Below are 27,873 nucleotides of genomic sequence, written 5' to 3'. Positions count from 1 at the left end.
GTATTTATGTTTTGGATGTTTGGACATATGAAACTTAAAGTTGTATTTGTTGGTTGTTTGCTTTAGTGAGTTGCATAAATATATATAGATATTTGTTCATCTTTCATATGTTTTTGCAAAAAGGGACGGTAAAATTACAATAAAATCATTTTGAAATATTTATGTATGCATTTTTCAACTTTTACAAATTCTCATAAATAATTTCTATAGGCAACTGACGGATATCAGTTGATCTCTGCTTTATATGTGAGTGGACGATGTGAAAATGTCTGAGTGTGTGTGTGTGTGTCTTAAATATAAATTCAATTTAATGGCTCGGTAAATTTACACAATATACGCATTTGTATATCTCAATTTTGTTTGTCAATTTTCTTTTTCAATTTGAATCTTTTCCATTACAAAAACGAAACATATTTGAAAACACAAATTTAAGCAACACATTTTGCATTATATTTTTGGGGGGTAGAGTAAAACTGCTACTTTTGGAGGGGTTGGGTGATTAAAACGTGCTGTTTTTTGTAGTCGCTACTTTGTGTGAGTTTTTGTGTGTGTTTAATTAATTGGCTACTATAATGATAAGATAATAATAATATTAGTTTAAACTTTAACGCTTTGTTTGCTATTTTATGTTGGTTAAGCTGCTCGTTAGTCATAATAGAGTATTCTATTTTAAAGGCTGTGTATTTCTATGCAAAGTATCATAAAACAGCTTGTTGCAACAACATATTCCAATCCAGCACTTGTGCAACAAGCTGCATAAATAAATATGTTGTGGATGCTAAAATCCAATTGAAAACAATTCTCGCTAAAATCGTTTTCTTAATGAGAACTGTTTTCTTTTGTTGTTGTTGTATTTTTTTATATATTTTTATTAATTAAATTAAATAATAATGCACAAATTATATATAAATTTTTTTGCAGTAAGCTAAGCAAACAAAAAACTATGTTTTCTTTTGTGATTGCAAAAACAAACAATAATTAATTTACTACAATTTCAATTAAAGGCGGCCACAGTAAATACAAAAAATAATCCGTCTTTAAGACGCAGCCCATTGCTACAAATAGTACAATAGTTGCTTTCCATATGTATATATATATATATATGTATATATATATAATTTATGTATAATTTACATTTGATTTGGGGTCGGTTTTAGCTGCTCTAGTTTGAGTTTTTAGCTGCCCCTAACAGTTTTTGGCCTTCATCAGCAGCCCATTTGAAAAATACTCATTTAGTTATTGGGCTAATTAATACATTCCATTTGCCAATAGACTTGTTGCATCTTTTGTTTGTTTCGTTCCAAACATCATCTTATCAAAATGTTGTATATCGTTTTAGTTTTTTTTTTGTTTTTTATCAGTTTCGCTTGCGCACAGCGTTGATAACAAAAATCAAAACAATCAACGCGAAAGTTAACAAAACTCAACTTAAATCAAACTAAAACGTTACAAATTGTTTTCTTTCTTTTTGTTTTTGTGTTTTGTATGTATAGAAAAATACAATTATTTATGTTAGAATTAGAATTGCGTTTTCTCTTTCTCAAATTGTTAATTAAATTAATTGGACGTTTAAGTAACTAACCGTTAATAACTGTTCGTATTGCGTCTAATTACGCCTAACACAAAACTTTCGTCTAACTAAACTCTCAATAAATACAAATATAGAAACAGATACAAATCGTTTATCATTAATAATAGGATAGATCGTAGCTATAGCATCTTTCCCCCAATAATACATCAACAGTATTCTCGATCTCGCTCGCTCTCTCTCTATCATGCGTGTGTGTGGGTGTGTGTGTGTGGTTGTGTGTGTGGTTGTGTGTCCGGAGGAGGAGAAGGAGGGGAGGTGGTGCTGGCTGCAATTGTTCTTGTTCTTCGGTTTATCCACAACAAGGCTCCTCCAAAACGAATTTATAACTTAAGCAAAGTATAAACCAAAGCCAAAAGCTTACGCTGCACGCTGATCTTATGTTAGAAGGGATTCGCATTGCTGCTCGCCGGATTTCTGCTCGATGGACGGGTGCTGAACGACGACTTGCCGCTGGTGCCGCGTTGCGGTGGCATTGGACGGCGCACATGACGCATCTCGCTGTGGCAATGAGAGGAAGCAACCGATTAGTTAAGGGTCAATAATGCGGCCATACTCTACAACATATGTGGCATGAGTTAGTTGGTAGCAGTTAAAATGGTTTTTAAATCAACTCATAAAAACATTAACTTTAACAAAAACTAATTGGCAAAATAATAATTATAGCATTGCTAAGCGAATCATTATTTATAATATGTATGTGTGTATATATGTAACTCAATTAAAATAAAATAGAAGCTGTATGAAACTTGAGTCAAATCAGTATCTTCGTTGTTGACAGTTCAGAAGTTATTATATAATATATAATAATATAGATAAAACTATTTCATTTTTATAAAACTTGAAAATTAAAAATGTTCTTTTCATTCTATTGAAGTCCAATTAATATCAGACAACTATATCTTTATAATTCTCCTAGGAACGATTGGACTAAGATTGAGTTTTTTCATAAAATTAATTTTTTTTTATGCTCCTAAGTTTTTAGCAAAGATCTGTTGAAATTCGATGACATCACAAAAACTGAGTTCGTGTCAAATTTAATATTTCTTTTTTGCTAAATAAACTTTTATCATTCTCACTAACTACCGATTTAAGTTACTGATTTTATTATATTTATAAAATGTAGCTTTCATAACTTGTGTTACATATATAATATTTTCGTGTCTTTGTATATTTCATTAATTGTTTCAACTTGTCATTTAGTCAACTCCAAGCTTGGGATTAGGCGTTTTTTTTCAGCAGCAGCAACAGCAGCAGGTTAGCGGGGAGAGGCGCAACATGCAACAAAGGTTTTGCCGCAGTGCAAAATGCTTACCAAGTGTGCTGATTTTGTCGGGTTGGGGATATTTTATACAAAGGACAACTAAAGACTTGTTTTATTTTTTTCTGATTTGATGGGATACTGTGATTCTGTGTGTTTTGAGCTCTCTGGCTAAGATTAGCGACCCAAATGCACCCACCGATCCATTTCCATTTCCTCCAAACGCTGGGTGAGCGCCAGCTTTTGCTGGACGGCCAAGCGCAGCAGCTGATTGAGCGTTTTCTTCTCCTCCTCGGCAGCCTCCAGCTGGCGATTCAGATCATCCACCTGGGTAACATACTCCTCGCAGCGTGCGGCGAACATGGCGCGCAGACCTGTATATGAAAATAAGTATATTAGTTGAAGTATTTAGAGTTACATTGATTTACTTACTGGAGAAGGTGGCCGCATCCTCTTTGAGCAGTCGGAGCTCGTTGCGCAACTTGGACATGGTGTCGCTGACAATGATCTTCTCGTTCTCGTATTTGGACTTGAGATTGGTGAGTGCCACCTCGGCGGTTTGTTTGTTTGACTTGAGCACATTGCGCAGCGTGATAATTTGCTCGCGTTTCACGGACAACAGGCTCTTGAGCTTGACAATTTGCTCCTGCAGCTCCTCCACCTCCTCGGTGTTGCCCTTCTCCACGGCTGCAAAGTAAAGTAAGTTGTAAACAAAGATTTTTCTCTTTTTTTCTTTGCTGGAGTACTCACATTCACCTCCCTCGGCGCGCACTTTGTGCTTGTTCAGATCGATTGTGTGCTCGACGGCCGTTTTCAGATGCTTGATCTGATCGCTGACGGTGTCGACATATTTTTTAATCTCCACCGAATCCGCCAAGCCCTGCAGATCCTCAACAATTTGCGGGCGTGCAGTGAAAACATCCGATTTGAACTGCGATTGGATGGCAGTCAACGAATCGTTCTCAAAGCTGGAAGGGAGATAGAAATGATGTCATTTGGGAAATGGATTTAAGATGGACAAGAGGAGCGGGGAACCCACCTCATATCGTCGCTCTTGTGATCGAGCAGGACACGCGATGGCGTCTCGCCATTCACAGTGCAGACCAGATGATACAGCTGCGCCAGATCATCGCTGAGCGCAACCAGAGTGCTGCGTGCCGAGCCCAAACTCTGGCCAGCATTCTGTGAGATGTGCGTCAGCGTTTGAACATCGCTCTGCAGATCGAGTGACTTTTGTTCGGTGGAGAGCAGTTTGTTCTTCAGATTGGTAACCTCGTTGCGGAGAGTGGTGGTGGCGTCCGTATAGTTGAGACCCTTCTGCAGCTCGGCAATGTCAGTCTTAAGGCCGTCAATCTCCTTGGCGGAGAGCATAAACCAATTGGCATATTGTGTGCAAATCGTACGCATCTGTTGCTGGAATTGTTCATCCTTATCCTTGCCGCCGCCGCTCGTCTGATCCTTGACACAAATCTGTTTCTTGAGCTGCACAAGGGAATCAACATGGGCGGCCAGCAGTGCGAGACGTGACATAAAGTTCTGCAGCTCATTTTGTGACTTGTCGAGACTGCTTTGCGCCTCACGCAAATTGGTTGTCAAATGCGATTTCTCATTCTCCATCGATTCCAGCTGCTTTTCCAGTTTCTTCAGCTCGTTCAAATGGATCTCGGAGAAGAGATCACATTTGGTGCCATCGGGCGATTTGAGTTCTGTGCTCAAATCCGCCTCGAGACGTTTCAGTGCCAAATTCTCCTCTTCGCCATCGGAATTATTGCTGGCATTATCCTCCATATTGCTGCGTATGCTGTAGGCCAAATTGCTGATGTGATACATGGACTCGCGATTCAGATGACCATCCAGCTCCTTTTTCAGCGCATATTTCGCCTCACGCTCGCCCTGAGGGAAAGATGGAAACAGATGTGTTAAAAAGAGATGCTTGAAATCTTTATTAGGAGGATATTTTGTCTTTACCTGCAGTGCCTCGAGCGCCTCCTCCATTTGCTTTTCGGCAATCTTCTTGAGATTCGCTAGCTCATCGACCTGCTGATTCAGCAGCTCCACCTCCTCGGTAAGGCGACGTATCTCATGTTTGGCACCCTCAAACTCCACCTGTTGACCAAAAGACACTTTTAGTGGCAACTTTAAGTAAATGGCCAACTTGAGAACTTACCTGCGAGCTTCTCAGGCTGGAGACCTGCTTCTGCAGCGATATGTTCTCCTCCTCCAGTTCGGAGTATTCGCTGAGCATGCGTGTCTCGCGAAATTTCAAATCCTTTAGCTCGGATTTGAGACGCAGCCGGTCTGCCTCATTGTCGCTCTTGTCGCGTCCAATGTCCGAGTTCTCCTGCAGCATGCGATCCCGTTCGTTGCGCACACGCTCCAGCTCATGTCGCAGCTGCTTCGATTCGTTCTCCAGTTCGAGTATTTGCAGATTGAGCGAGGTTTCGCGTGCGGCTGACTCATTGAGCAGCGTCTCCTCCTGTTCGATGCCCGTCTTATTGGTGACCTTTTGTGACGTTTGGAATTTGGTGAGAGCCTGCAAATAAAGACAAGTGATTAGAAGTTGTGTTAACTGTTAAGTAAAAGAACTCTGCTGAATGTTGTTGCAGGCTTGAAAGCTTGCCGCTGCGATAAGCTTATCAAAATTGAACGGATTTTCTTTTCAATCATAATTTAGATTTAATAACCCGTTTTGTGGCTGGAATTCATATAAAAACTACTGCTAAATCGTTTGCGTTTAATAAACAACGCACACAAGTGTAATATACCCACTCTGACTGCCCCCAAATGTTGCAGAGCAGCGCAATCATAAAAGTTGCCAGCCTGCCATTTTTATTGCAGTCATTTGCATGTGTAAGTTGTGTACGATGAGCATGGCAGGAGGAGGAGGACGAGGAGGAGGAGGAACTGGGGCTAGTGCCAATGTGGGGCGTCAGTCACTGGGGAGTTTTGCTTGTTGCTGCTGCTGCTGACGAGACGCCCCTCGTTTTACTTTGTTACATTTTTCATTAAATGGCGCAGATATCTTTTTTTTTTTCCCATCTTTTTTCCTTTATTGCAGATCTCCCCGTGGAGCAGGAGCAGGCGCAGGAGCAGGAGGAATAGGAGCAGCAAGTGCATCCCAAAGTCGAATTTATTGGATTTTCTGTTGTTACTTAATTGCGCTGCAACAGTGTTGCAAAATGCGTCATAGACGCACATGCTCGTTACGCTTAATAGGCAAACGGACACGCCCAGGACGACATAGCTCAAGGTAAATATGTATTTATCATGTATCAGTACCCGGAGGCACCGGGAAAAATTTGTAGGCAAAACATAAAATTATTAAAATGATTAGAGGCGGGAGAACATTGAAGGTGTTGTGAAAAGTATTTTATAAAAGTAAAGTTTTAATTGCTTTTGTCTAATGAAAGTATTTATAAAGTGTATTTATTTAATTCATTCAGCACACATTTTGTTTACAGTGTATAAACTATGTGGGCAGAAAGAATGCGAGAAGGCCAAGCCTCTGTTGCCTGTGTGCAGCCATAAAAGCCGCTGATTGCCGGCATGTGACGTGTCCATATGGTCAGGACGACCTGGGCAACTGGGCGTGGCTTCTGCTCTTGCTGCTGCCCCAACGACGACTGCGATTGCGACTGTAATCACGTTGTGTGTGTGGACTTTAATTGAAATCTTGCCGTGCAGCAGTCGTTAGTTTTGTTGTATGGACCATTTGAAGTACGTGCTTGACACACACAGCGCATTTCATGAGTGCTGCTTGTGAGGAGAGGAATGACCACACCAAAAGCAGCTGGCACATTTAGTGGATTAAGATTACTGTTGCAACGCTTAAATGCCGCTCCAATTAGCCCGGCAGCAATATTTTCTTTAGTGACAAAATGAATGCAATAAAATGGAAAAATAAATATTGCCTCAAACTCGTCGGCAGACCCTTTTGGCTATTTTACCTTTTTGCTCGATTTTTATTTTTCTTTTCTTTTTTTTTTGTCGCCCACCATAATTATTGTCAATGGCTGTGGGCGACGTCAACGCGTTTATTTTCTTTTTTCTTCGTCTGCTTGTAATTTCAATTTGAAAGCGTTCCTTGGGGGGCGAAAAACTGAGGCAAGTGCATTTCGTTAATTAGTGTGGAATGGAATGAAAGCCGGCACGCAAAAGGAGCATGAGGGGGGCGGATGAGAAGAGCAAACAAAAGGCCGAGTTGGCTGGAAATTTGAGACCTCTATTGCCGTCACATTCAACCAGGCGAGTGCAGTGGCGCCATCTACGCTATTTATAATTATACATACATATATATATATATATATATATATATATTTATATAGAAGAAAAGTGTCAACAGGAATGTGGGTGCGGGATCAAAAAACAACCAAACCAAACAAAGCAAATGATTATGTACGAAACAAAATGAAATTCGAGCAACTGCTCAATGCTATCAAATATTGTTACGATGTTTCCTGAACTCTACGTTTTAAAGGGGTACGTATAGTGGCGCCATCTACATGTATATATATGTACTTTTTATAGCGCTGAATTTTTAAGTGCGTTTTAAGTTTGCAAAGTGTGCAAAATCATATTTAAAGCCAATAGATGCCTAAATTCATTATTTCAAATCACAATTAATAGTATAAACTAGTGAAATATGAATAAACTTTCCAAAGTTTACATCATTTTGTTAGATTAAAATATTAGCAAATGCAATCAACTGTTTAAGCTTTTGCCCAAAATTCCATCTTCCAGGTTCCATCTCTGTCGCACTTTCCCAATTGTCAAAATACTCAGTGGCTCCACCTAGGTGACGCTGAATAGGCAGCATAACAAAACCGCAATAAATGGCACCCTGACATGAACTTTATGCAAATTAGAAAAGATTTTTAATTAAGTCGGGCAAATATTAACACACTCAGTGGCAGGCAACAGGAGCACCAGCACCAGCACGACTATCAACCGTTGCCGAGCAGACAAAGCATTTTAGGTGTGTTTGTTACGCTGTTGTCTGACGCATGCCCCATCCCCCCATCCCTCCCTCCGTCGCTCTGTTTGCGGTTGGATCTGTGAGGCAGCAGCCATTTAAATGGCCTAAATGAAGCTGCCCAGGCTCAGGCACAAACGCAGACCGGTTCTGGCCCGCATTGACGTGGCAACAGCTGTCTCGATTGCGATATGCACTCTCCGCCACAGCGCGCTTCCCACTTTTTGCCGGCTACTAAAAATAGAGCAGATTGCCCACATTATTACCGGCCGGGCAGCGTTTCAACATTTTTGGAGCATCGCTACGTGCACACTTAGGTAGCCAAACGTGTGCAACGCGCAACGAGCAACGTGCAACGGCGGCAATGGGCAACTCATAATAATTTCCTAACCCTCCTTCTCCCCCTCCCCACACCCACAATTTCTCCATTCCCACAGCTTGCACAACACCCTCGCGTTTGGATAAAGTTTGCCATGAATGACCGAGCAGTTTTGATTGTTTGGGGTTGTTTCGGGGGCGACAAACGACAAACGACAAGCGGCAGGCGACAAGCAACAATGACGACGGCCGCATCAGCAACACCAACAACAAGTGAAGAGTGCACGCGTTGCAACTGCTCGACTAACAAATACCCTTTGAAGTGTAAGCTAGAAATATAATTGAAAACAAAGTAAAACAATTCTTCCAGTGAAAAAAAGTAGCTGACACTCTTAAAAGATCACAAAGCATGTTAATAAAGGAGAGAATCGGAATCCATTTCTTACAATCTCTTGTCAGCTTTCTCGCTTTTCTTCAAGATATTCTGTTTAATTGTGAACTCCTTTCGACTCTCGTTTGACAAGCACAATTACTTGCTACATCAATCAAAAGAAGTAACCTATTAGAGCCTCCAACATAAATTTATACAGCAACATGAGCAGAGACTTTATGCGTTTCATGAGCACAGGGTATAGAAAATCCCATTCCCCCCCGTTCATTCGGGAAATAACAATCAGTGGCAGGCAACAGTGAAAATGCAAAACAAACAAGAACAAATGCTCATGTTTTGTTGTAGGCTGTGTCGTGTAATTTCTTAAAGCACATATAAAACACACACATACACCTATACACAACACACTCGCATTAACACACACACTCTCTCACACACACACAGACACAGATACACCATGGAAATGGGATGCGGACGCACTTGTGGCCTCCATGTCAATGCACGCGTTTGACACTCTCTGAATTTGAAATGTCGCCAAAATGAAAATAAGCAAAAAAATAAAAATAAAAAAATTAAGCAAATGCGACGACGAGTGGAATAAAATGTGTATAATATTTCACAACAGCAGCATGAAAAACACAAAAGCAACACAAATTACGCTCTCATCTAAATGGAAAGCAGTCCGCGCTAAAAAACTAAATGTTAATTGCAAGTCGAAGTGGAAATGCTCTTTAGTAACACTTTATGCGAGATGACTCAACTATTAATGTGTAGAATAGCAGAAAGATGCTTTAAGATATCTTAGATATAATAAGATAAACACTAGATAAAATTACAAATAAAACTAAAGTCAAATTGCGTTGCATGTTCAGCTGAGAGAAGAAAAAAGCTAAATGAGCATCACTGTTATTCAGTTAATATCATTGAATTAAATATCAGTATAATTAAATCAGGCAACTAAGGTTAGTGAACTTATAAATGGAAAATATCCAATCAAAACTTAGAACCGGAACCGGAACTCCACGTTATTTGTTCTTTAACTAGAAGACCCAGTCACAGGAACCGATATTATTATTATTAACGAATCGAAACAAAGAGATATATGTACATCCATTCTATATATATATGTATTTGTATTGTCCAGTTTTTTAAGGCTTTTGTTTGGTACTGCTTCGTACCGGTACCGAGCCTTAAAAAGTCAAGTTTCCAAAACGGAACCGCAAAAAAACGATGCAAAATATTCATCATTTTTAGCAAAAGATTTACGTTCCGAAACGAAACCATAACCTAAGTTCTTTTCTGATTGATACCCAGATTAACATATTTAAATTTTAGATTTCGGGGAAGCCAAAAAAAGTTGAAAAATTATTATTGAAATGCGCTATTTAATGTATTTATTTTTCTTCTTTTTTCCTAGACTACAGAAAACCATTTGAAGTATATAATAAAGAGTAATGATTCGTCTAAAGATAAAATTCATAAATTTTAACTTATTACCTCATCGCTAAGCTGTAATGCCCCTTTGGGTATAAAAGGATATGCGAACGCATTCAAGTAGTGCTCTCAGCCAAATGGATATTGCGAATTGTGAGAATGTAGCAAATGTGAATTCTTTGTTGCAAGCAAGGATAACTGTCGCATTGATGCAGCAAGGATAACTGAGTGAGTGTGTTTGTGTGTGCATATTGTCGTTTGGCAGCAACAAAAATCATTTGCACTTAACAGCCAATCAGCAGAGTCGTAATCATGTGTTGGCCAACTGGAAGGCGTTGCAACATCCATTTGCATATAAACTGGGGCAGCAGATGTGTTGTTGCAAGTTTGTCTCGTTGGCAACACTCCAACCGAGCTGCACAAAGGGCACACCAGCTATAGGGTCATAAAAAGTGTCTACGAGCCGAGTCGGAAGCCAATCAGGGTCCAAATATGTTTGCTACAAATAAATTGCATGGCCCTTATGGCCATGGCCAGCATAGCGCCCCACCCCCCACCCTCAAAAAAAAAAGAAGAAAGAAAATGAATGGAATGTTGCAAGTGTTTGTCGTGTTGCCGCATCCTCAGCAGCTGCGAGCGATCTGCTCATCAGTGTGGCGCCTCCACAGCAACACTTTTTCTCCTCATTTGACGGCGCTGCTTTTACATTTAACATTGCTGGTGGAGTGGGTGGAGCTGCTGCGGGGGCTTGCTGGTGACTGCTACACTTGCAACATTTTTCCTGCTCATTTCCCTTGCAACCGCGAAAGCCTGTGCAGAGGCAACCACAGTTAAGTAGTCACAATGAGACTGGTCTTAAAGATACCCTGTGCTTGAACTCTGCTGTTGCTGTTGCTGCCTCAAGTTGCAAGCTGCTTATTCGCACAGTTTTGTACTTTGCAACACTGATTTTTTAAAAACTTCTTATCTTCTTCTGCAAAACATTAATTAGTTATCAAAAAAATGAAATGTATATATAAATGTACAAAAATTAGACTGTTTTAAAAGATACCCTGTAGTTAACTTTGATGTTGCAAGCTGTTTCACACTTTACAACACTGACCTTATCTGATCTTTTAACAAGTTGTGATGCATAAATATTGATTTCATAAGAAAAGGATTAATTATCAAAGATATCAATTAAACATGTTTGGCATATAGGAATCTGTATTCCCAATTTTTGAGATAATTTAAATAGATGGAGATTCAGGAATATTTATATCAAGAATATAGTAAAGGGTCATACACTGTTCCCCTTTTTCGGCCACCTGTTTCATACGAATTATTATACCCTTTTATAGCCATTTTTTTAAAGGGTATAATGACAACTGCGCTTGCAACAATGTCGGAAACATGTTTTGTCAGCGCTCAAGCGCTGCATTTAACCCCTTCGGCCCAGCGCCCTTAACCCCAACTTGACAGCGAGCCCAACCTCCTCCCATCCCCAGTTGCAGCTCCCAATTGTCTGTTGTCCTTGTTGTTGTTGCTGCTGCTGCTGCTGCCGGATTTGATTGCCGTAGAATTGCAATTTGCGCCAACAGAACAGAACATCAGCGTCAAATCATTATAATTTCTTCGTCGGGATTTCTCTTTTTTTATCTGTCCTTCTCCTCTCCCCTCGTCGTCTGTTGCTGGGTCCTGTTTATTTGTCGCTTTGATGTTGTTGTTGTTATTACTGCAAGTGTCTGGCAAGGATTCGTTAAACGGCTTTTGGCTGCACAGTTTGCCAACTGAATTTGTGCACGGATTATGGCAAGAGTGGATTTTATTCGATTTCTTTTTTTTAGAGTTAGTTAAGTTGAGTTCTTATCACATGACTAGGTTCTTAACTATTAAATACTATTTCAATATAGTTTGTTAGCTGTGGATTTGTACTATTGTGGATCACAAATTTAATAGTCATCTTGGCAATAATGAAAAGCAGAATAAAATGAGAAAGTATTTTAGTTGAAATATGAATTTTCGTTCAGTTTTGACTGTAGTCTTGTATGGTAATTTCGAAGTACCTAAAAATTATACATATTAAAACGTTTATCATAGAAATAGAATCGGTTTAGAGTTGGAACTATGACAAACATGATCTTGGCATTTCAAATCAGTGTATTTTTATGGAAGTTTCTGAAAGAATTGTTTGTGTTCTAGAAAAATATCTAGTTTCTATGAGCAAAAACTTTACCGATTGAAATTCAGAACCTGAACCGAATCTCTAAAATTGCTTTTTAAAGAACCAGTTACAGCAGAATTTGAAAACAATTTAAACCGTACCGGAACCGGAACCAAAATTATACGTGCTTTGACATCCTGGTTTTGAACACTAAGGCATTTTGCTCAACTGGAGAACTTGCTGAGAACACATTATTTTCGCTCACTTAAAAATACTTCAATTTGCATAACTATGCCGCAGCTCAATCCCCGCTGCCCCCATCACCCCTCTGCCACTCATAAGCACTTTTTGTTTTGGAGTTTGTCGTGCAAATAACGACATTAATTATTCAAGTTTGTATTAAAAACTTTTTGGCTTTTTTGTCTGGGGCGGCAGGGAGAAAAGCATGCGAGTTAACAACTCACAGAACCGCAGCAGGACAAAAGGACAACACAGGACGACTCTCTGACTGCTGCAAGTCCCCAAGCGAAATGTCCTTGGCTCGACGTACATGCGAGCCATAAAGTATGGCCACAAACACACAAGAATATATAAATATATATATCTATAAATAGAGAATGCTTCGTCTTATGGCCGTGCCCCTGCCACTTAATTGCCACAGTTACACAAAGTGTCCAAAACAACATGTTCGTTACAACCACTTTTGTGCAACTAAATAAATTGTCCAACACAAACGTTGTACAAATATTTGCTTTGTATATTTGCCTTTGCTTGTGCATCATCGATTGCATTCTCATCAATTTCTCATTCATTTTGTTAGACTTGTAATTGAAAATTCGCCCCCGTTGTGCACAAAAATTTTGTGCCAGCGGCGTCACTTTTTGCACAATATTCCATTCATTTTGGCCCGGCTAATTCCGTTCAACCACCGATAAACTTCTACTTCCACTTCGCCCCACCCCAAACCGTCGCTGACTTATGGCATTGCAGGTTGTCGCGCCCACAGGCTGATATCTTGATTACAAGTGCAAGTGGAAATATGTCGCCCATTCTGTAGAATCACCTCCCTCCCCCTTTCCTACTCGTGCTCTTCCTCTTCCACCCTTTCCCTTCAACCGGCGCAAATTGCACGCAACCAGCAACAAAAATGCCCGCAGCAAATTATTTTTTTTCCGCTCTGAATTTTAATTTTAAGCATGCATTAATCTGTGTGTGTGTGTGTGAATGAGATAGTGTTGCATGGTGGTGTGTGTGTGTCTCTGTGTGTGTGTGTGTGAGTGGGTTGTGTTTTGCTGGCTGCGCTCTCGTAAAAGTTCAGTTGAGTTCAAAGCTAACAAGCTGGAAACTATCAAGCGAGTGGACTAATGGGCAGGTGGGCGCCACCTGTCGGCCAATTAATCAACTTGCGTAAAGGGGACGGGGGGTGAGGGGGAGGCATACTAAATTGAATTACCTTCACAAATACTGGAGAAACGTGTGAGAAACGAGCATGGCGGCATTATAGCTGATCCAACATTTTATGAAGTTGTAAGCTGAATGAAAAGTTCCATAATAATAATATTATCGATATCCGAGTTGAATTAGTGGGTTTAGTTTGATAGATTTATGGGGCAACTAATTTCCAAGCTGTTAATTAAAAGTTTGTGTGAAACTTTATCAATTTAGCAGAAAAAAACTAAAAAGTCAATTGACTAATAATAAACGCTTTTGAATAAGATTTGAGAGCTTTCATGCACATAAAAATTGCCTCATCAAATGGACAAAAATATCGAATATATTTTTTATAGCCAATGGTTCCCATAAACCTAGTTCCCACAACTGAATCCAAATAGAAATAAGAATGTTTCACAATAGTCATGTTATTTTAAAATTGAAAAACCCCCACTGCGATTTAATCAATTTAAAAATCATTGTCTGTCTATATTAAACCCTTTCCACAACAATAAATTAAATCCCATGGCCAAATACAGATCAACGAGTGAAAAAAAAAACACCTTTCACCCCTTCACCTTTCGCCCTTCGACTTGTTTCCATTTCCACTCGCGATTCCAACAATCGATTCTTTGTTTTGGCAACGAAGTGGAGTAATTAACGCCACAGGCTAAAGGAAACAGCATAAATAAAGTGGTGGAAAAAAAGAGGAAAATGATAATGAGCCGACAGGCAAAAGTTATTTATATTAAATAACCTCTCGCCAAACCCCGACAAATTGAAGGACAAACTTTGTTGCTGGGCTTTGGCGCATTGCACGTTGAAATTCCAGCGGAAATGCCAAAACAATTGCCATGGCTAATTGCCAGTCGGACAGTTGGCCAAAGCTGCCGCTATGCCCAACACACATTCATAGGTGCAAAATGGAATGGTGAAAAAATAACAACAAAAAATACACGGCACATTGGCCAAGTTGTAATAAAAACAGCAGCAGCAACAACAACAACAAAGTCAACAAAGCAACAAAGTCGATGATAAAGCGCAAACCAAATTGACCATGATCAGAGCCAAATGGTAGGCAAGAGAAAGAAAGAGAGAGAGTTTTGGTGGGGAGAGAGCGGTTAGCGGGGCGTGTGGGCGTTCACTGAGGCGGCGCCAAGTACCGCAAAAGCCCAGTTTAACCAACAACGAGCGAAATGAACTTCTGACTAGAACAGAGCAGACGAAACGATTGAATCATTCGTGATTATTAGAGCCGGACACAGAGAGAGAAAGAGGTAGCCAGAGAGGAGAGGAGAAGTGGATAGACGGAGACAGAGAGGAGAGGAGGGAGCAGTTAGCCGATGAGCAAATACAGGTAACACTCGATAAGTTGAATTTGATTTTAAAGATAGCTAATTAAAGGCACCGATTTTTATGCAGTGGTGAAAAATAAACTAAAAAAAGAAAATAGATAAGAGATAAATAAATAAATATAAGAAGGCTTATTTTATGTTTTACATCCAAGCAATTTATAACTCATTCAGATAAGCATAAAGTAGATACAAATATTTCCAAGACAATAAAATTAAGTGAATTTAAATTGAGCAAAGTGCACACTTGACTCCATATTGAGGTTGCACTGTGTTTGCTGCCAACAAGACAAATTGGAAACCGATTGCAAAACTTTATGGTCTAGCTAGAAGTTTGCTGTCTGCGTTTGAGTGAGTGTATATATATCTATATCTATATATATATATAGAGTATATGTGTGTGAGTGTCGATAGATAAACGGCAATTGGCTTGAAGATAGCCAACAGAGGCCAAAGAACACAGCTGTTGATCGGTTTAGCTGTTTTTATTGAGTTGTGCTTTTATTTGTTTGTTTGTTTTTCTCTTTGTTGTTTGCTTACCTCCTGAGTGATGTCCAGTTCGTGTCTTGTGTTGTCGTAGAGTGTTTCGAGCTCCTCGCACTTCTGCTGCAGTGCCGACTTCTCCTCCAGCAGCGATAGACCATATTCAGCGGATTGGGCGCTGGCGCTGGTCACCTGATCGAGTTCGCGTGTCAGACGCTCCACTTCCATGCGCAGATCCCCAACAACTGTCTCTGTGTCTGCCATGATGAGTGTGTATGAAGGGGGACAGGTGGAAGGGGGAGGGGTATGTATGTGTGTGTGTGTGTGGAGCTTTTAGGACGGTACCACGGTGTCGAGTAGGCGTGGCAAAGTGCAGCAGCTGCTCCTGTTGCTTTTGGGCGGAATTGTCGTCAATTAATGTTTTCTTCTTTTTTTTTGGAGGGAAATCAATCAAAAAACCAGGTTGCTTTTTTATGTTATTTTTTTCTGAGTGCTTCAGCAAAAACAAAACTCACTCCACACACAGACACACGGTCAAAAGTGGTGCGTGCGTGTGTGTGTGTGCGTGTGTCTGTTTGGTTCGTTTCACCTTTTCTCTTTTGTGCTGTTATTCACGGGCACATTTGTTGGAGTTTTTGGTGGAATGAAAATTGGAATTGTTTTTTTTTATTCGTCACTTGTCGCACTTTTGGAAGGATCTCCGCAATTGCAGTAAACAGAAGGCGGCAGGCACAAAACACAAAGCGGCGCGGGGGGACGGGGGCGAGTGAGAAAGGGAGAGAACAGAGGAAGTTTCAATTCACAAGAACGGTCGACGTCGCTTCTGCTGCTGCTGGCGTCGTCATCGCTGTCGTCGTCGTTGTCGACATGACATCACACGATTTCCACTTTCATTTCAGTTAATTGTTTGTTGCTGTTATGTATATCTACTACGTATTTTTCGTTGCACAATAGACGGAATATTTGTTAAGAGCAATTGCACAAATTGCTAATTAATTAAGATAAAAATCGAACAATTTTCTTTTTTTCTAAGAATGCAAAAACAAAAACTCCGCAATCACAGTCCGTGCGTGCCTGTCTTCTTCTTTGCACACACTGTTTGTGACGGAATGCGAATTAGTGATGTCAGAACTACAAACTATCGGTGCATTGTGTGTGATTGTGAAACACTCAATTGACTTGCGATATTTGGCAAACAAATGAGCAGAACTTATTGAAAGCAATCATATTAATTGATTTAAATTAAAGTAAATTGAAAATATTAAATATTGCACCTAAAGGAATTTGCCATATGATAGATATATCGCTGAAGAGTCGTAACGATATTTCCAGCTAGCGATAAGCTGTCGAAGTGTGCGATATATACGATGTACGATGCATCGATTGACAAAAGTTGTAATCGATATGCTGTACGAGTGCAATGTGTGTACACACTGTTCGATTGACAGACGGGCAGTAGAACAGCTGATTGGCTGGCATGCAATTCTGGTCCGTGGTGCGATTTAAAATTATTTTTAGTTCTCTAATAAAAACACCTGCACGTAACATCAATACCTACAACTGCCAACAAATTGCATTTGAAAACTCTCAGCTGAGCAGCCTGTGTGTGTCTAGTTCAAAAATTGTGTAGAGCGTGCTCATTGCTCAAAAATGTTGCTAGCTGCCATTGCAAAATTTTCAACAGCAGACACAACGGCAACAACAACCACAACAACAAAAGCAACAGCAGCAGCCGTTAAAATACAATAGAAAAAAAGAAACAAACACACAGTGAAGTGCATAAAATTGCAAAGCAATCAATTAAAATTGATCAAATAGTTATAGTTTTGTGCATGCAACAACAACAGCTGTGCCCATTTACACAATTCATCTGTCGAAATACGTTCTAAATAAAAGGTGCGTGAACAGCTGCGTTGCGACGTCGTCGTTGGCGTGGGCAGCGACAGCGACTGAGACTGAGACTGCGACAGAGATAGAGACGCAGACGGAGACAGAAACAACGAACAATAGGAAAAACAAAAACAAACAACGAGGCAGCAACGATGGAGATGCGAGAGGTGCTGAGTCGCGAGGGGCGCGAGGCGAAAAATTTGCTCGTCTACCAGTTTTGCGATGAGACAAGCCCCAGCGGAGCAACAGCAGCAGCAGCAGCCAAAGATGCAAGAGACGTTCTAGCCAATGGCGACTGTAAGTCAAAAAAAAAAAAGAAGAAAAAATAGAAAAAACGAAATCAATTTTATCGTTTGTTTTTTGCGACTTTAGTTTTCGTGTGCGGCTTTTTTTTGCATACACCTTCGAAGGGTATTATTAAATTGTCGTGAAGTGTGCCAGGAAGTGAGGAAGATGTTGCTGAGCCAACAAAGTATATATGCACATATATATTCCTGATCAGTCGAGTTGGGAATTTGTTCTACATCTTTTTCTTTGTATTTCGAATCGTTTTTCTCTTTCAAATCGAAGTTATAACTTCGAGCTGAGTTCTTGTCTAAACCACTTTTTGGCTTGCGAAGATATCTCAACAAAACCAGACTTATTATATATCCCCAGTAATCATATATATATATATATATATAGCTTTCTTTGGAACAGTCGCTAGGCTACAGTCAGCAAGTCAGTTTAAATTCAAACTATTTTTATTGTGGTCTGATTGGGATTATCTGTTGAATTATTTTACATTTAAATAAACACTCCTAGAAAATCTTTTAAATATTTGTAGATTGTTTTAATTTAAATATTAATTTATTTTATGTCTTATGTATAGTTTAAAATAGAATTTATTTTAATTTTTCTTTTGTATTTTTCTGTTTTTAAATAATTAAATAAACAAAAAGCACATTCAATCATTTAATTTAATAAATAATGTAAATAAAAAGTATCTATTAGTCACCTAATTCCATTAAATACTAATGTGTGCTCATTTTTAGGCTACTCGACAACGCCCACATGCCGCAAGCCGCCAGTTGCGCCGCCGAAGTCACCGAATGGCTTACAGACGCCCACCAAGCACTGTCCCCAATCGCCCACGACTCTAATGCTCCGCTCCAAGCAGCCAAACAACAGCAGCAGCAGCAGCAACAACAACAACAACAATAATAATATCAGTAACAGCAGCAGCAGCGCAGCTGGCTCCAATAGTGGACCACGTGTCCGCAGCGCCTCCACGGGGCGGGACAAGAAGTCGGAGCTGCAGGCACGCTACTGGGCCCTGCTCTTTGGCAATCTGCAGCGTGCGGTGAACGAGATCTATCAGACCGTGGAGTGCTATGAGAATATATCCAGTTGCCAGGAGGCCATCCTGGTGCTGGAGAACTATGTGCGTGATTTTAAGGCTCTCAGCGAGTGGTTCAAGGTCAGCTGGGATTACGAGTCGCGACCGCTGCAACAGCGTCCCCAGAGCCTGGCCTGGGAGGTACGCAAAAGTAATCCCACACCGCGTGTGCGCACCAAGAGTCTCTGCAGTCCCACTGCCTCGGGCAAATCCAGTCCAGCCTTCTTTCCCTGCAGCTCCGGCAAGACATCGCCGTGCTGCGACGGCCGGGTGACGCCCAAGAAACTGTTGCGCGCCTACGAGCAGCTGCCACGTGGCGCGATGCGTGTCAATGTCCGCGAACTGTTTGCGGCAAATAAACGGGGCACCACACGTGGCTCACCCAACTCGGATGCACTGGATGCACCGCCTCCGCAGGGAACGACACCAACAACAGGAGCAGCAGCAGCAGCAGCTGCCCAGCTGGAGGAGAAGCCATTTGTGCAGCTGAGCACACAATACTCACAGACAGATCTCGAGGATCCGCATCTGACGCTGGCTGATGTGCGCGAGAAGATGCGACGCGAGGCAGCCGAACGGGAGGCAGCCAAAAAGGAGGCAGCTGAACTGGAGGCAGCAGCAGCTGCGGCAGGTGAGCTTTACAGTTGCAATCAAAATTATAGCACCACTCTCAGAAAAAAATGTTTTCAAAGGTTGCATTGCAGCTATTAACATTTGTTCACCTTTCACAGCTAATCAGAAAAAAGTGGAAGAAGAAGCTGCAGCAGCAGCAGCAGCAGTTGTAGTTGCAACTGAGGAGTCGCCAATGGAGAATAAAACTGACATGCAACAAGCACAAGCCGCAAATGAAGCACAATCCGCAGTTGTTGAACCAAGTGTTGGCGCTGTGTTGGAGCCAACATCGTTGCAGCTAACCGTTGCCAGCTTGGATGCCATGGAGAATGCGCTGCTGACGGCCCAGGCCAGCAAGGAGGCAACGCCGCCGAGCACACAGCTCAAGCAGATTGCACCGCTGCCCGAGAAGAAGCCAGCAGCAACGGCCTTGGGCACGGCCAGCGGCAACATGCAAAATAGTCCACTCAAATATTCCAGTGTGCTAAATCGACCAGTTGCAACGCGTGGCGTTAATCAAAAGGGCAACGCGCAGCAAGGAGCAGCAGCAGCAGCTGGAGGAGGAGCAGCAGTTGGAACAGCAACAGCAGCAGCAGTTGCGCCACACACCAAGCTGTCCAGCAGCAAAGTTGTGGCAAAGGCAACAGCGCCCGTAAATGGCTTGCGACGCAGCAACAACAACAACAACAACAATAGCAATGTCAACAGCAATGTGAAACCATTTGCGGCACGTCGTGCTGCGCCTCCGCCACGTCCGTCGAGCAAAACCGAATGCTATGGTCCGCCCAGCAATGTTGCCTCGCGCTTGTCGGCACGTTCGCGCACCATGCTGGATATGAATGGGAATGCTGTGGCAGCTGCGGCAGCAAGTGTTGCAATCAAACCGTTGGCCAAACGCAGCACAAACTCCCTGCTGACGGCTGGCAAGCGGGTGAGCCTGCCCAGCACACTTGGACGCAGTTCACGCGAGGACATTGCCAGCTCCACGTCGACACTGAAGGCGAGCAACGAGCAGCTGAGCAGCTCGAGGAGCACCCTCAAGCTGGACGAGCGTCACTCGGAGCCCAAACAGCTGTCGTCCGATAACAATGATGGTTGGCTGACGGTGAAGAATCGACGCAGGCCGAGCATGCATTGGTCGAATCGTTTCAATCAGCCCACAGGATATGCCAGTCTGCCCACACTGGCGCTGCTTAACGAGCAAAGGGACGATAAGGATAAGGCCCATAACAGCAACTCAAAGAGTGTCGCCTCCAAGGCAGCTGAGACTAAAACAAAGGCTAAATCGGGCAAGATGTTGGCGCATCCTGCATCCCGGCCAGAAATTAAGAATGCCAAGGCAAAGGTCAACTCATTTCCAGCACAGCGCACAGCTGCCCATATCAAGACAAAGCAAGACAAGGATAAAGACAAGGACATCAACGATAAGGAAAGGGATAATGATAAAGAGAAAGACACTGACAAGGATAAGGATAAGAACAAGGAGAAGCCAAAGCCGGCAGTTGCTCTGATGCGCAGCAGCAGCAACTGCATCTCTGCTGGCAGCAATGTGGCAAGTTCCTCGCTCAACGAACGCACCTCCATCATCAAGCGCCAGAAATCGGATCTCACTGGACTCAAGATGACTTCGCTCCACAAGGAGTACATGCGCAGCGAGAAGAACGCTCTGCGCAAACAGCAAAAGGAGCAGAGCAACAGCAACTCCTGTGGCGCCACGGATGAGAATATTGAGTGTGAGTCTGACATAGAATATGGAGTATACATTTAAGATATCTTAGTATATTTAGTAATCCGTAAAATGACTAAATTAAATTAATAATTACTTCAATGCTTACATAAGACAATTAATTAAAGACAAATCTGTTCCTTCCTTATGCATAAATTTTAATAAAATCCTAATCTTTCGCTTCTTCTGCAGCCAACAATGATGACCACAACAAGATTGACATAAAGATTCAGACAAACTGTGAGTTCTCCAAGACAATTGGTGAGCTCTACGAGAGCCTTGCACGCTGCAAGCTGCCCAATGGCTGTGTGAAGCCGAATGCATTCTTGCTGAGTGCCTGCGATGAGATCGAGGAGCAGAATGCCGAGGATGTCGAGGAGGAGCGCAATGAGCGCATCCTTGTCGAGGTGCAGGAATCTCTCGAGCGTCAAATACGCGAATTGGAAAGCACCGAAATCGATGTGGACACCGAGACAGATGAGACGGACGGCGAGGTGCAGCTGGAGGAGCACGAGGATGATAGCACGGAGCAGACACTCGTCGACGATGCCGTCGTCTTTGTGACGATGAGCGACGATGAGAACGCCAGTCTGGAGTTGCGCTATCAAGCCCTCCTCTCCGACATGTCGTGGAACGAACGTGCCGAGGCATTGGCCACTCTTCAGGCCTACGTGGCACGTCATCCGGGACGCGCACAGGAGTTGCACCAGAAACTATCATCGCCGTCGCGTCGTCGTTCGCTGCAGGAAACGCTGAAGAAGTATCAGGCGAAGCAGGGACGAGCTCACCAGAAACGCATCCTGCTGCAGCAGGAGAAGGCGGCCAAGTTGCAGCAACTTTTCATACGTGTCGAGGATGTGAAGGCTGTCAAGAAACAGCTCATCGAAGACAAGCGCCAGAAGATGGAGGGACGTTTGCAACGTGCCGCCGAAAATCGCGAGATCTACTTGAGGCAGATCATCGAGAAGGCTCACGACGAGGACAAGAAGCTGAAGGAGATCAATTTCATCAAGAATATCGAGGCGCAGAATAAGCGACTCGATCTCATGGAGTCCGTCAAGGATGCCGAGGGTCGTCTCCAGGAGCTGGAGCAAGAGCGCCAGAAGCGCGTTGAGGAGAAGGCAGCCAAGGAGGCGGCTGTGGAGCGACGGCGTCAGGCGCTCGAAAAGGAGCGACTGCTCAAGCTGGAGAAGATGAACGAGACGCGGCTGGAGAAGGAGCAGCGCATCGGCAAGATGCAGGAGCAAAAGGAGCGACAACGTCAGGCGTTGGCCCGCGAAAAGGCGCGCGATCGCGAGGAACGTCTGCTCGCGTTGCAGGTGCAGAAGCAGCAGACCACCGAGGAGCTCCAGCGCAAGATCCTACAGAAGCAGCTAGAGTCCGCCCGGCGGCATGAGGAGAACATCGAGCACATTCGACAACGTGCCGTGGAGCTAACCATGCCCAGTCAGCGGCAACAGGACGAGACGCGTGGCGATCAGGATGAGGATGAGTTGCTCAATGGTGGGAATGCCACCAGCACCACCAACGAGGATTGTGATCTCTCCTCAACACTGTCCGAACTCGGTGGCGCCACCGGTAATCGCGAACACTCGCGCAGTTACAAGAAGAAGATGAAGAAACTCAAGCAACGCATGAGTCAGTGGTGAGTAGCACTTAATCCATAAGTTAGATCTCTGAGACGATTGCAAGCATTCAAAATGTGAAAAATTATATAATGAAGTTGTTGTTGTTATAAATCCATTTGCCATGCTATAGAATATTTAAATTAAGGTCAGTCTATATCTATATTAGCATTACCTTACACCCTTTCACCCTCTCTCTCTCGCAGTGCTGCCGACTACTTGTCCACGCTGGATGCACTTCCCGCACATCTGAAGCGGGACAGCAACGTGCCCAAGCTGCTCAATCTGGTGGTTAAAGGCGGCGGTGCTCAGGGCTTGGATCGGACGCTGGGCAATCTGTTGCGTGTGATACCCAAGGCGCAGACCTGTGATTTTCAGGCATTCCTCAACATGGATGGGCTGGGCATCCTCGCCAGCCATGTCATCAGCAAGGGCATGGACGACGCCAACAACACTGAGATCTCAAAGAAGTGAGTTAGCCCATGCAGTTAACAAGCAGTTTCATTGAAATTCCCCATTTCCTATTCACCCCTTGCAGATCCGTCATCCTGGCCGTGCAGCTGTATCGGAATGCTTGCTCCGTTTGTCCACAGATCGCGCGTCATGCACTTTTGGGCAATTCCATTGCGACGATGTTCGATGCCATCGTCAAGAGTTTCCAGGTGAGCCATCAGCCATTAGCCATCGGCCTGGTAGTGTGGCAAGTGCCACACAATAAAAGTGTCGCCAACTTGTCGCCATTTGGCGTCGCATCCAAAACCTTATTCCCCGCAGATCATCGTCAGACGCTTTCAAATTGGCCAGCTCTCGCATTTCGGTCCAAAATTGGCAATAGTTCCTTTTACGTCTGCTGCCCCTTTACCACCGTTGGCCTGATCCCTTGCCTCTTGCCTCTGGCTTTGCCACTTTAAACTTGGCGGCGCTGATTTTTTCTCTCTCCCTTGTTTTTAGTGTTTTAGATAGGGTATTTTAATTTTGTTGTGCTGTTACAACTGTTACAAACTAGTTTGAAGTTGAGTTCTCTGATTCCATTAAGTATATATATTCTTGTTCAGCATAAGTAGCCGAATCGATATAGTCATGTTCATCTAATCGTTTGTCTTGATAAAATTCGGCAAATATAGGTATTTTTGCTGTAGGCAGTCAACATGATCGGTTTACTATATTATATAGATCCCATCGATCGAAAGATCGAAAAATGTTGTTGTTTCTAGCCAAGCTTACATTTGGATAAAAAATCAGTGAGATCAGATTACTATATATAACTACTATATAAAGATAACTTATTGCCTGACAAACATTTACTTTAACAAGTTATCCTAACCAAACTCAGTCGCTATGTGTGTTATTAAATTACTAACATAAATAAGACTAACAAAATTAGACTACTATATCTATAGCTTGAATAGCAAAAATCGAACACTTTTGTTTACTTTATAATATAATTAAAAAGTCGCCAATCTGAGTCGGTTCCTTGATGTATCTAAAAAACATTCTATCTTGTTTCAAATACTCTAACAAGTATTTGTAGGGTATTTGAGTGCCAGTTTATTTGTATAGATTTCTTCAAAATCCACATTACATAAATATGAGTTTTTTGCTATTAAAAAAATATATTTTTCTTGGTTAGGAAAGTAAATATTTGTATAATTATTTATATATAAATATTATATGTATTGAATATTTATTGCTCATTTATTTATTTATATATAATATATACATTTTATATGCCTTATAGTAGTAGTGTATTTAAAAGTCGACTTCATTTTTGAGCTGCGCTCAACGCACACGAAGTTTTTGCCAAGTTTAAACTTTATTGTTTTCTTATTTGGCTCGCTTGTTTATTTGCCATTTTCTTTGACGCTTTTATTTGGCGCATTTGCTTTTGCTTTCTGTTTTTTTGTCGCTGTTGTTGTTATTTTTTTCGATTTGTGTGTGGCATTTTTATTTGAATTTTATTTACTGGTCGCCGTCGTCGCTTTGCCTATAAATTCGAGCGCAAATGTGTCGCCCCCTTCCTCTCCTCCCCTTTCCTTCTGCTCTTCATTCTGTCCTTGTCCCTCTCCCTTTTGGCCGCTTGACAATTTGTCAGCATTTGCCTGTCAAGCTTTTGCGTGCGAGCCTATTTTATGCGTTGTACCCATTGAGCTATCTTAGAGTGGGTATATTAACTATGTGCATGTGTTTGTGACAAGCGAGAGGAGGCAGCTTGGATAGATACATTCATAGATAGATTCATAGAAGATCTGAAATATTTTCGTACAGCAAAAGTCAAAAATGTGTTTTTAATTAATTCAAATGTACAAGTTCTACCAGAGCTGCTTACAGGATATCTGCTAGTCAAACAGTGCTTTGTGCCAATTCTTGTTTTTCTATTATTGTTTGATCACAGTTGTTAATCTGAAAGATTTTTGTACAGCCAAAGTGTTTTTTATATGCTTTGCCCATAATAAATTGAAATACAGGGTATTTGCTAGCAAGCAGTGCACTCTGCCTATTCCTGTTTTACTATTATTGTTTTATATGTGGCATACATAAGTGTTTTATGTTTATAAGTGTGTGTGTGTGTATATTTGTGTGGCCTGTGCTGTTAAATCAATCGTTAAAGCGCGTAAAAAGCCACTCTTCTTCTGCTTATCCATTGTGATTGCTGTTGTTTGTATTGTTGTTGTTGTTGTCGGTCGCTTTTGAATTCTATAAAAAAATATATATATTTTTAACTGCGCCTCACTCGTCGCACTTTCATTCGTTGTTGTTGTTGCTTTTGCTGTTGTTTGCCTTGGCTCGTGCTTATTGCGGTGCTTTGTCGCCTGTCTCCGTCTCCCTCCCTCCCTCCATCACTTCATAAACATATACTCATCGCCTTTGCCTTTCTTGGCTGATGGATCAGCGCGCACGCCGCTTGTCATGTAATCAAAAAGCAGAAGAAGAAACAAAGCGAAAGAGAGAGAAGAAATAAATAAAAAGATAAAGAGCGTTGCGTGAAAAAAACATCAATTAACATTTTGATTGATGTGAGTGCTTGATGTTATTATTGCTGTTGTTGTTCTTCTTCTGGCTGTTAACTTTTTATAATTAATTTTTAACACACACATAAAAAATGTCGCCTAACGCCGCAAAGCATGCAACAATTGTGCAAGCGACAACACGAACAACAGCAACAACAAGTATTTTTCGAGTACATTGACACTTTTTGCTTACTACCGTTACCGTTACAATTACAGTTATGTATATATATGTGTATATATGTGTATATATTTTATATTTTTTGTGTTTCGGTATTTGTTTTTGCAGTTACCCAAAGAAATATCACCACAACATCCGGTCGAGTTATCCACGGAGCTAATGCTGGCGTGCACCGAGGCGCTATCATCTAGCTATGTGAAGAAAAACACCCACCCCAAAGTGCCGGAACGCCTACCGGACATGATAAAGTGAGTACAAAAACAACAAGAAGAAGAGCACAACTAACTGCACAAAGTTAACATAGAGCAAAGGAAAAAAAAAGAGGGGAAATCACTTGAGTTCGAAACAGGAACTTCGAAAATGTGCGTAAGCACGTGTGTGCGAGAGAGAGAGAGGGAGAGAGAGACAGAGCGAGAGCAAGTGAGCGAGAGAACGCACCCAAGTGTGTGTGTGTGGGGCGTGTCAATGCTGTGCGAGCGAGACAACTAGTGTGTTGCCAGTACATACATATGTATGTATGCATGTTTGAGCATGACTGCATGCGATTCTCAAACTGTGGCAGCAGTGCAGACTGAGCCAGTGCTGCTCAAACCGCATTTTATGAGCAAGTGCAGCAGCCATTGTTATAACTGTTGTTGCTGTTGTTGTTGTAGCTTTCAACACTCGCACTTTACATCTTTTTTTTTTAATTTTACGTGCACGTTTTTATGACTGCTGCTGCTGCTTGAATTTTTAGTCGCAGCAAAAACTTTAATGCTGCTCGCTGCTGGCTGCGCTGCTCGGCGCCTCTGCTTGTTTTTCTTTAATTTGGGCTTCTCTCTGTGTGTGTGTTTTGGGCAGTGCAAAAGTTTTAATCGAATTTCTGCTGCTGTTGTTACACACACACACACACAAACACACACGCACACACACACACACACAGAGGCGCCATTTTGTTTATTTTCGTACAAATTGAATTTCATATACATTTGTTTATTGTGCTTTGCTATTGTGTTTTTTTTATCATTGTGACGTTAAAAAACTTTTTATTCTTATGCATTTTGTGAGCTTTTCGTTTTGTTTAGTTTTTTTGTTGGTTGTAGTTGTTATCATTTTAGCTGCCTTTTGTTTTGCTGCTTGCATAGTAAAAACATTTTTGGTTTATCCTTTTGTGTGTGCGCTTCTCCACCCACCTCCCCCCACCCACATTGACTTTTTCTAGTTGTTCGTTCGTTTGTTCTTTTTTGTGTTTTTTGTTTTTTTGTTGATCAATTTTCGTTTGTTTATGTTTTCAATTTGCTTACAAAAGCTTTTCGTTTATTTTATTAGCAACCGTCGCCATTGTTCTCCCTCCTCTCTTCTGTCTCTCCTTGCCCACTTGTTCGCATCCTTTTGTGGTTGTTTGCCTTTTTATACTGTGCTCGTCTCCTTTATTTGCTGCTTAGTTCTTTTCTTTTCGTTTCTTTTCGGGTTTTTTTTAGCGCAACTCGCTTTTTTTTCGTCGCTCAATTCAATTACAAAGCGTTGCTGGCGGTTTGAATAGACTGCGTTTCTCTCTATCTGCTTACCATTTACCATTTACCGTTCGCTATTCGCCATTTACTGCAAAATCAAATTTCTTCTTTGACTATAATTTCTCCCAAGCCCGCCCTCCCCCCATCCCATTCGCGTTGCTCTCCCCCTCGAATGGCCACAGCACAATACGCTGCGCCATTTTGCCAAAAATACTGCAAAGAATTTGTAGTGAAATGGTGGCGAGCAGTGAGTGTCCGACTAGCAGATACCCTGCATAGCAAAAAAGAGAATAATGCAGACTCTTAACTAAGAAGAAGTTTAAGAAGAAGATAAAGATAAAGAAGAAGATAAAGTGATTGTAATCCTTGCAGAATTGATTTCATTTTGGGTGTTTATTTATTTAAAGTTAATTAATGAAAAATGAAATTTCTTTTACATTTTTATTATTTTTTTAAATAGAATTTGGCTTAACAGAACAAACAATGTAAATTATTTAATAGAATGTAAATGAGATGACTTTAATGATATTTCAGCTAATATTTCGTTTAAGTAACTACAAATAAACCATATAAATAAATAATATGGTTAG

At 41.7% G+C, this 27,873-nt stretch overlaps 2 protein-coding genes across 3 annotated transcripts in view; one reads left to right on the top strand and one right to left on the bottom strand.

The window, feature by feature from the left end:
- Positions 1-1,447: 1,447 nt before the first annotated feature.
- Positions 1,448-16,518, bottom strand: LOC6562557 (protein bicaudal D). 2 transcript variants are annotated; one of them, XM_001989039.3, is made up of 8 exons: positions 15,431-16,518; positions 5,017-5,382; positions 4,818-4,955; positions 3,889-4,742; positions 3,600-3,817; positions 3,282-3,536; positions 3,049-3,223; positions 1,448-2,089 (listed from the first exon to the last, which is right to left on the bottom strand). In XM_001989039.3, exons 1-8 carry the CDS (start codon positions 15,635-15,637, stop codon positions 1,972-1,974), a joined length of 2,331 nt encoding a protein of 776 aa, XP_001989075.1. In that variant the 5' UTR covers positions 15,638-16,518; the 3' UTR covers positions 1,448-1,971. The 2 variants fall into 2 exon arrangements, 1 of the variants encoding a protein (XP_001989075.1); XR_004365086.2 differs by having other exon boundaries at positions 2,048-2,089; positions 2,904-3,223.
- A 348-nt stretch (positions 16,519-16,866) lies between these two features.
- The window catches only part of LOC6562558 (S phase cyclin A-associated protein in the endoplasmic reticulum), a 36,378-nt gene continuing 25,371 nt past the window's right edge, over positions 16,867-27,873 (top strand). Inside the window, exons 1-7 of the mRNA XM_043214447.1 lie at positions 16,867-17,560; positions 18,298-19,272; positions 19,373-20,986; positions 21,172-22,624; positions 22,811-23,074; positions 23,143-23,266; positions 25,899-26,038. Of these exons, the coding sequence (XP_043070382.1) occupies positions 17,416-17,560; positions 18,298-19,272; positions 19,373-20,986; positions 21,172-22,624; positions 22,811-23,074; positions 23,143-23,266; positions 25,899-26,038 (4,715 nt within the window). The 5' untranslated portion in view covers positions 16,867-17,415. The remainder of the gene's footprint in view (positions 17,561-18,297; positions 19,273-19,372; positions 20,987-21,171; positions 22,625-22,810; positions 23,075-23,142; positions 23,267-25,898; positions 26,039-27,873) is intronic.

Source organism: Drosophila grimshawi, unplaced genomic scaffold, assembly GCF_018153295.1.
Source record: "Drosophila grimshawi isolate 15287-2541.00 unplaced genomic scaffold, ASM1815329v1 contig_1377, whole genome shotgun sequence".
NCBI lineage: Eukaryota > Metazoa > Arthropoda > Insecta > Diptera > Drosophilidae > Drosophila > Drosophila grimshawi.
Note: the sequence above shows the minus strand (reverse complement) of the source record. Positions and strands in the feature narration are given on the sequence as shown.

Excerpts from the sequence above, each read along its gene's own strand:
- LOC6562557 (XM_001989039.3), bottom strand. The coding sequence starts at position 15,637 with ATGGCAGACACAGAGACAGTTGTTGGGGATCTGCGCATGGAAGTGGAG. Across the intron at positions 4,743-4,817 it reads AGGCGCTCGAGGCACTGCAG|GGCGAGCGTGAGGCGAAATA; the intron begins GTAAAGACAAAA and ends TCTTTCCCTCAG. Across the intron at positions 2,090-3,048 it reads GAGGAAATGGAAATGGATCG|CGAGATGCGTCATGTGCGCC; the intron begins GTGGGTGCATTT and ends TCATTGCCACAG.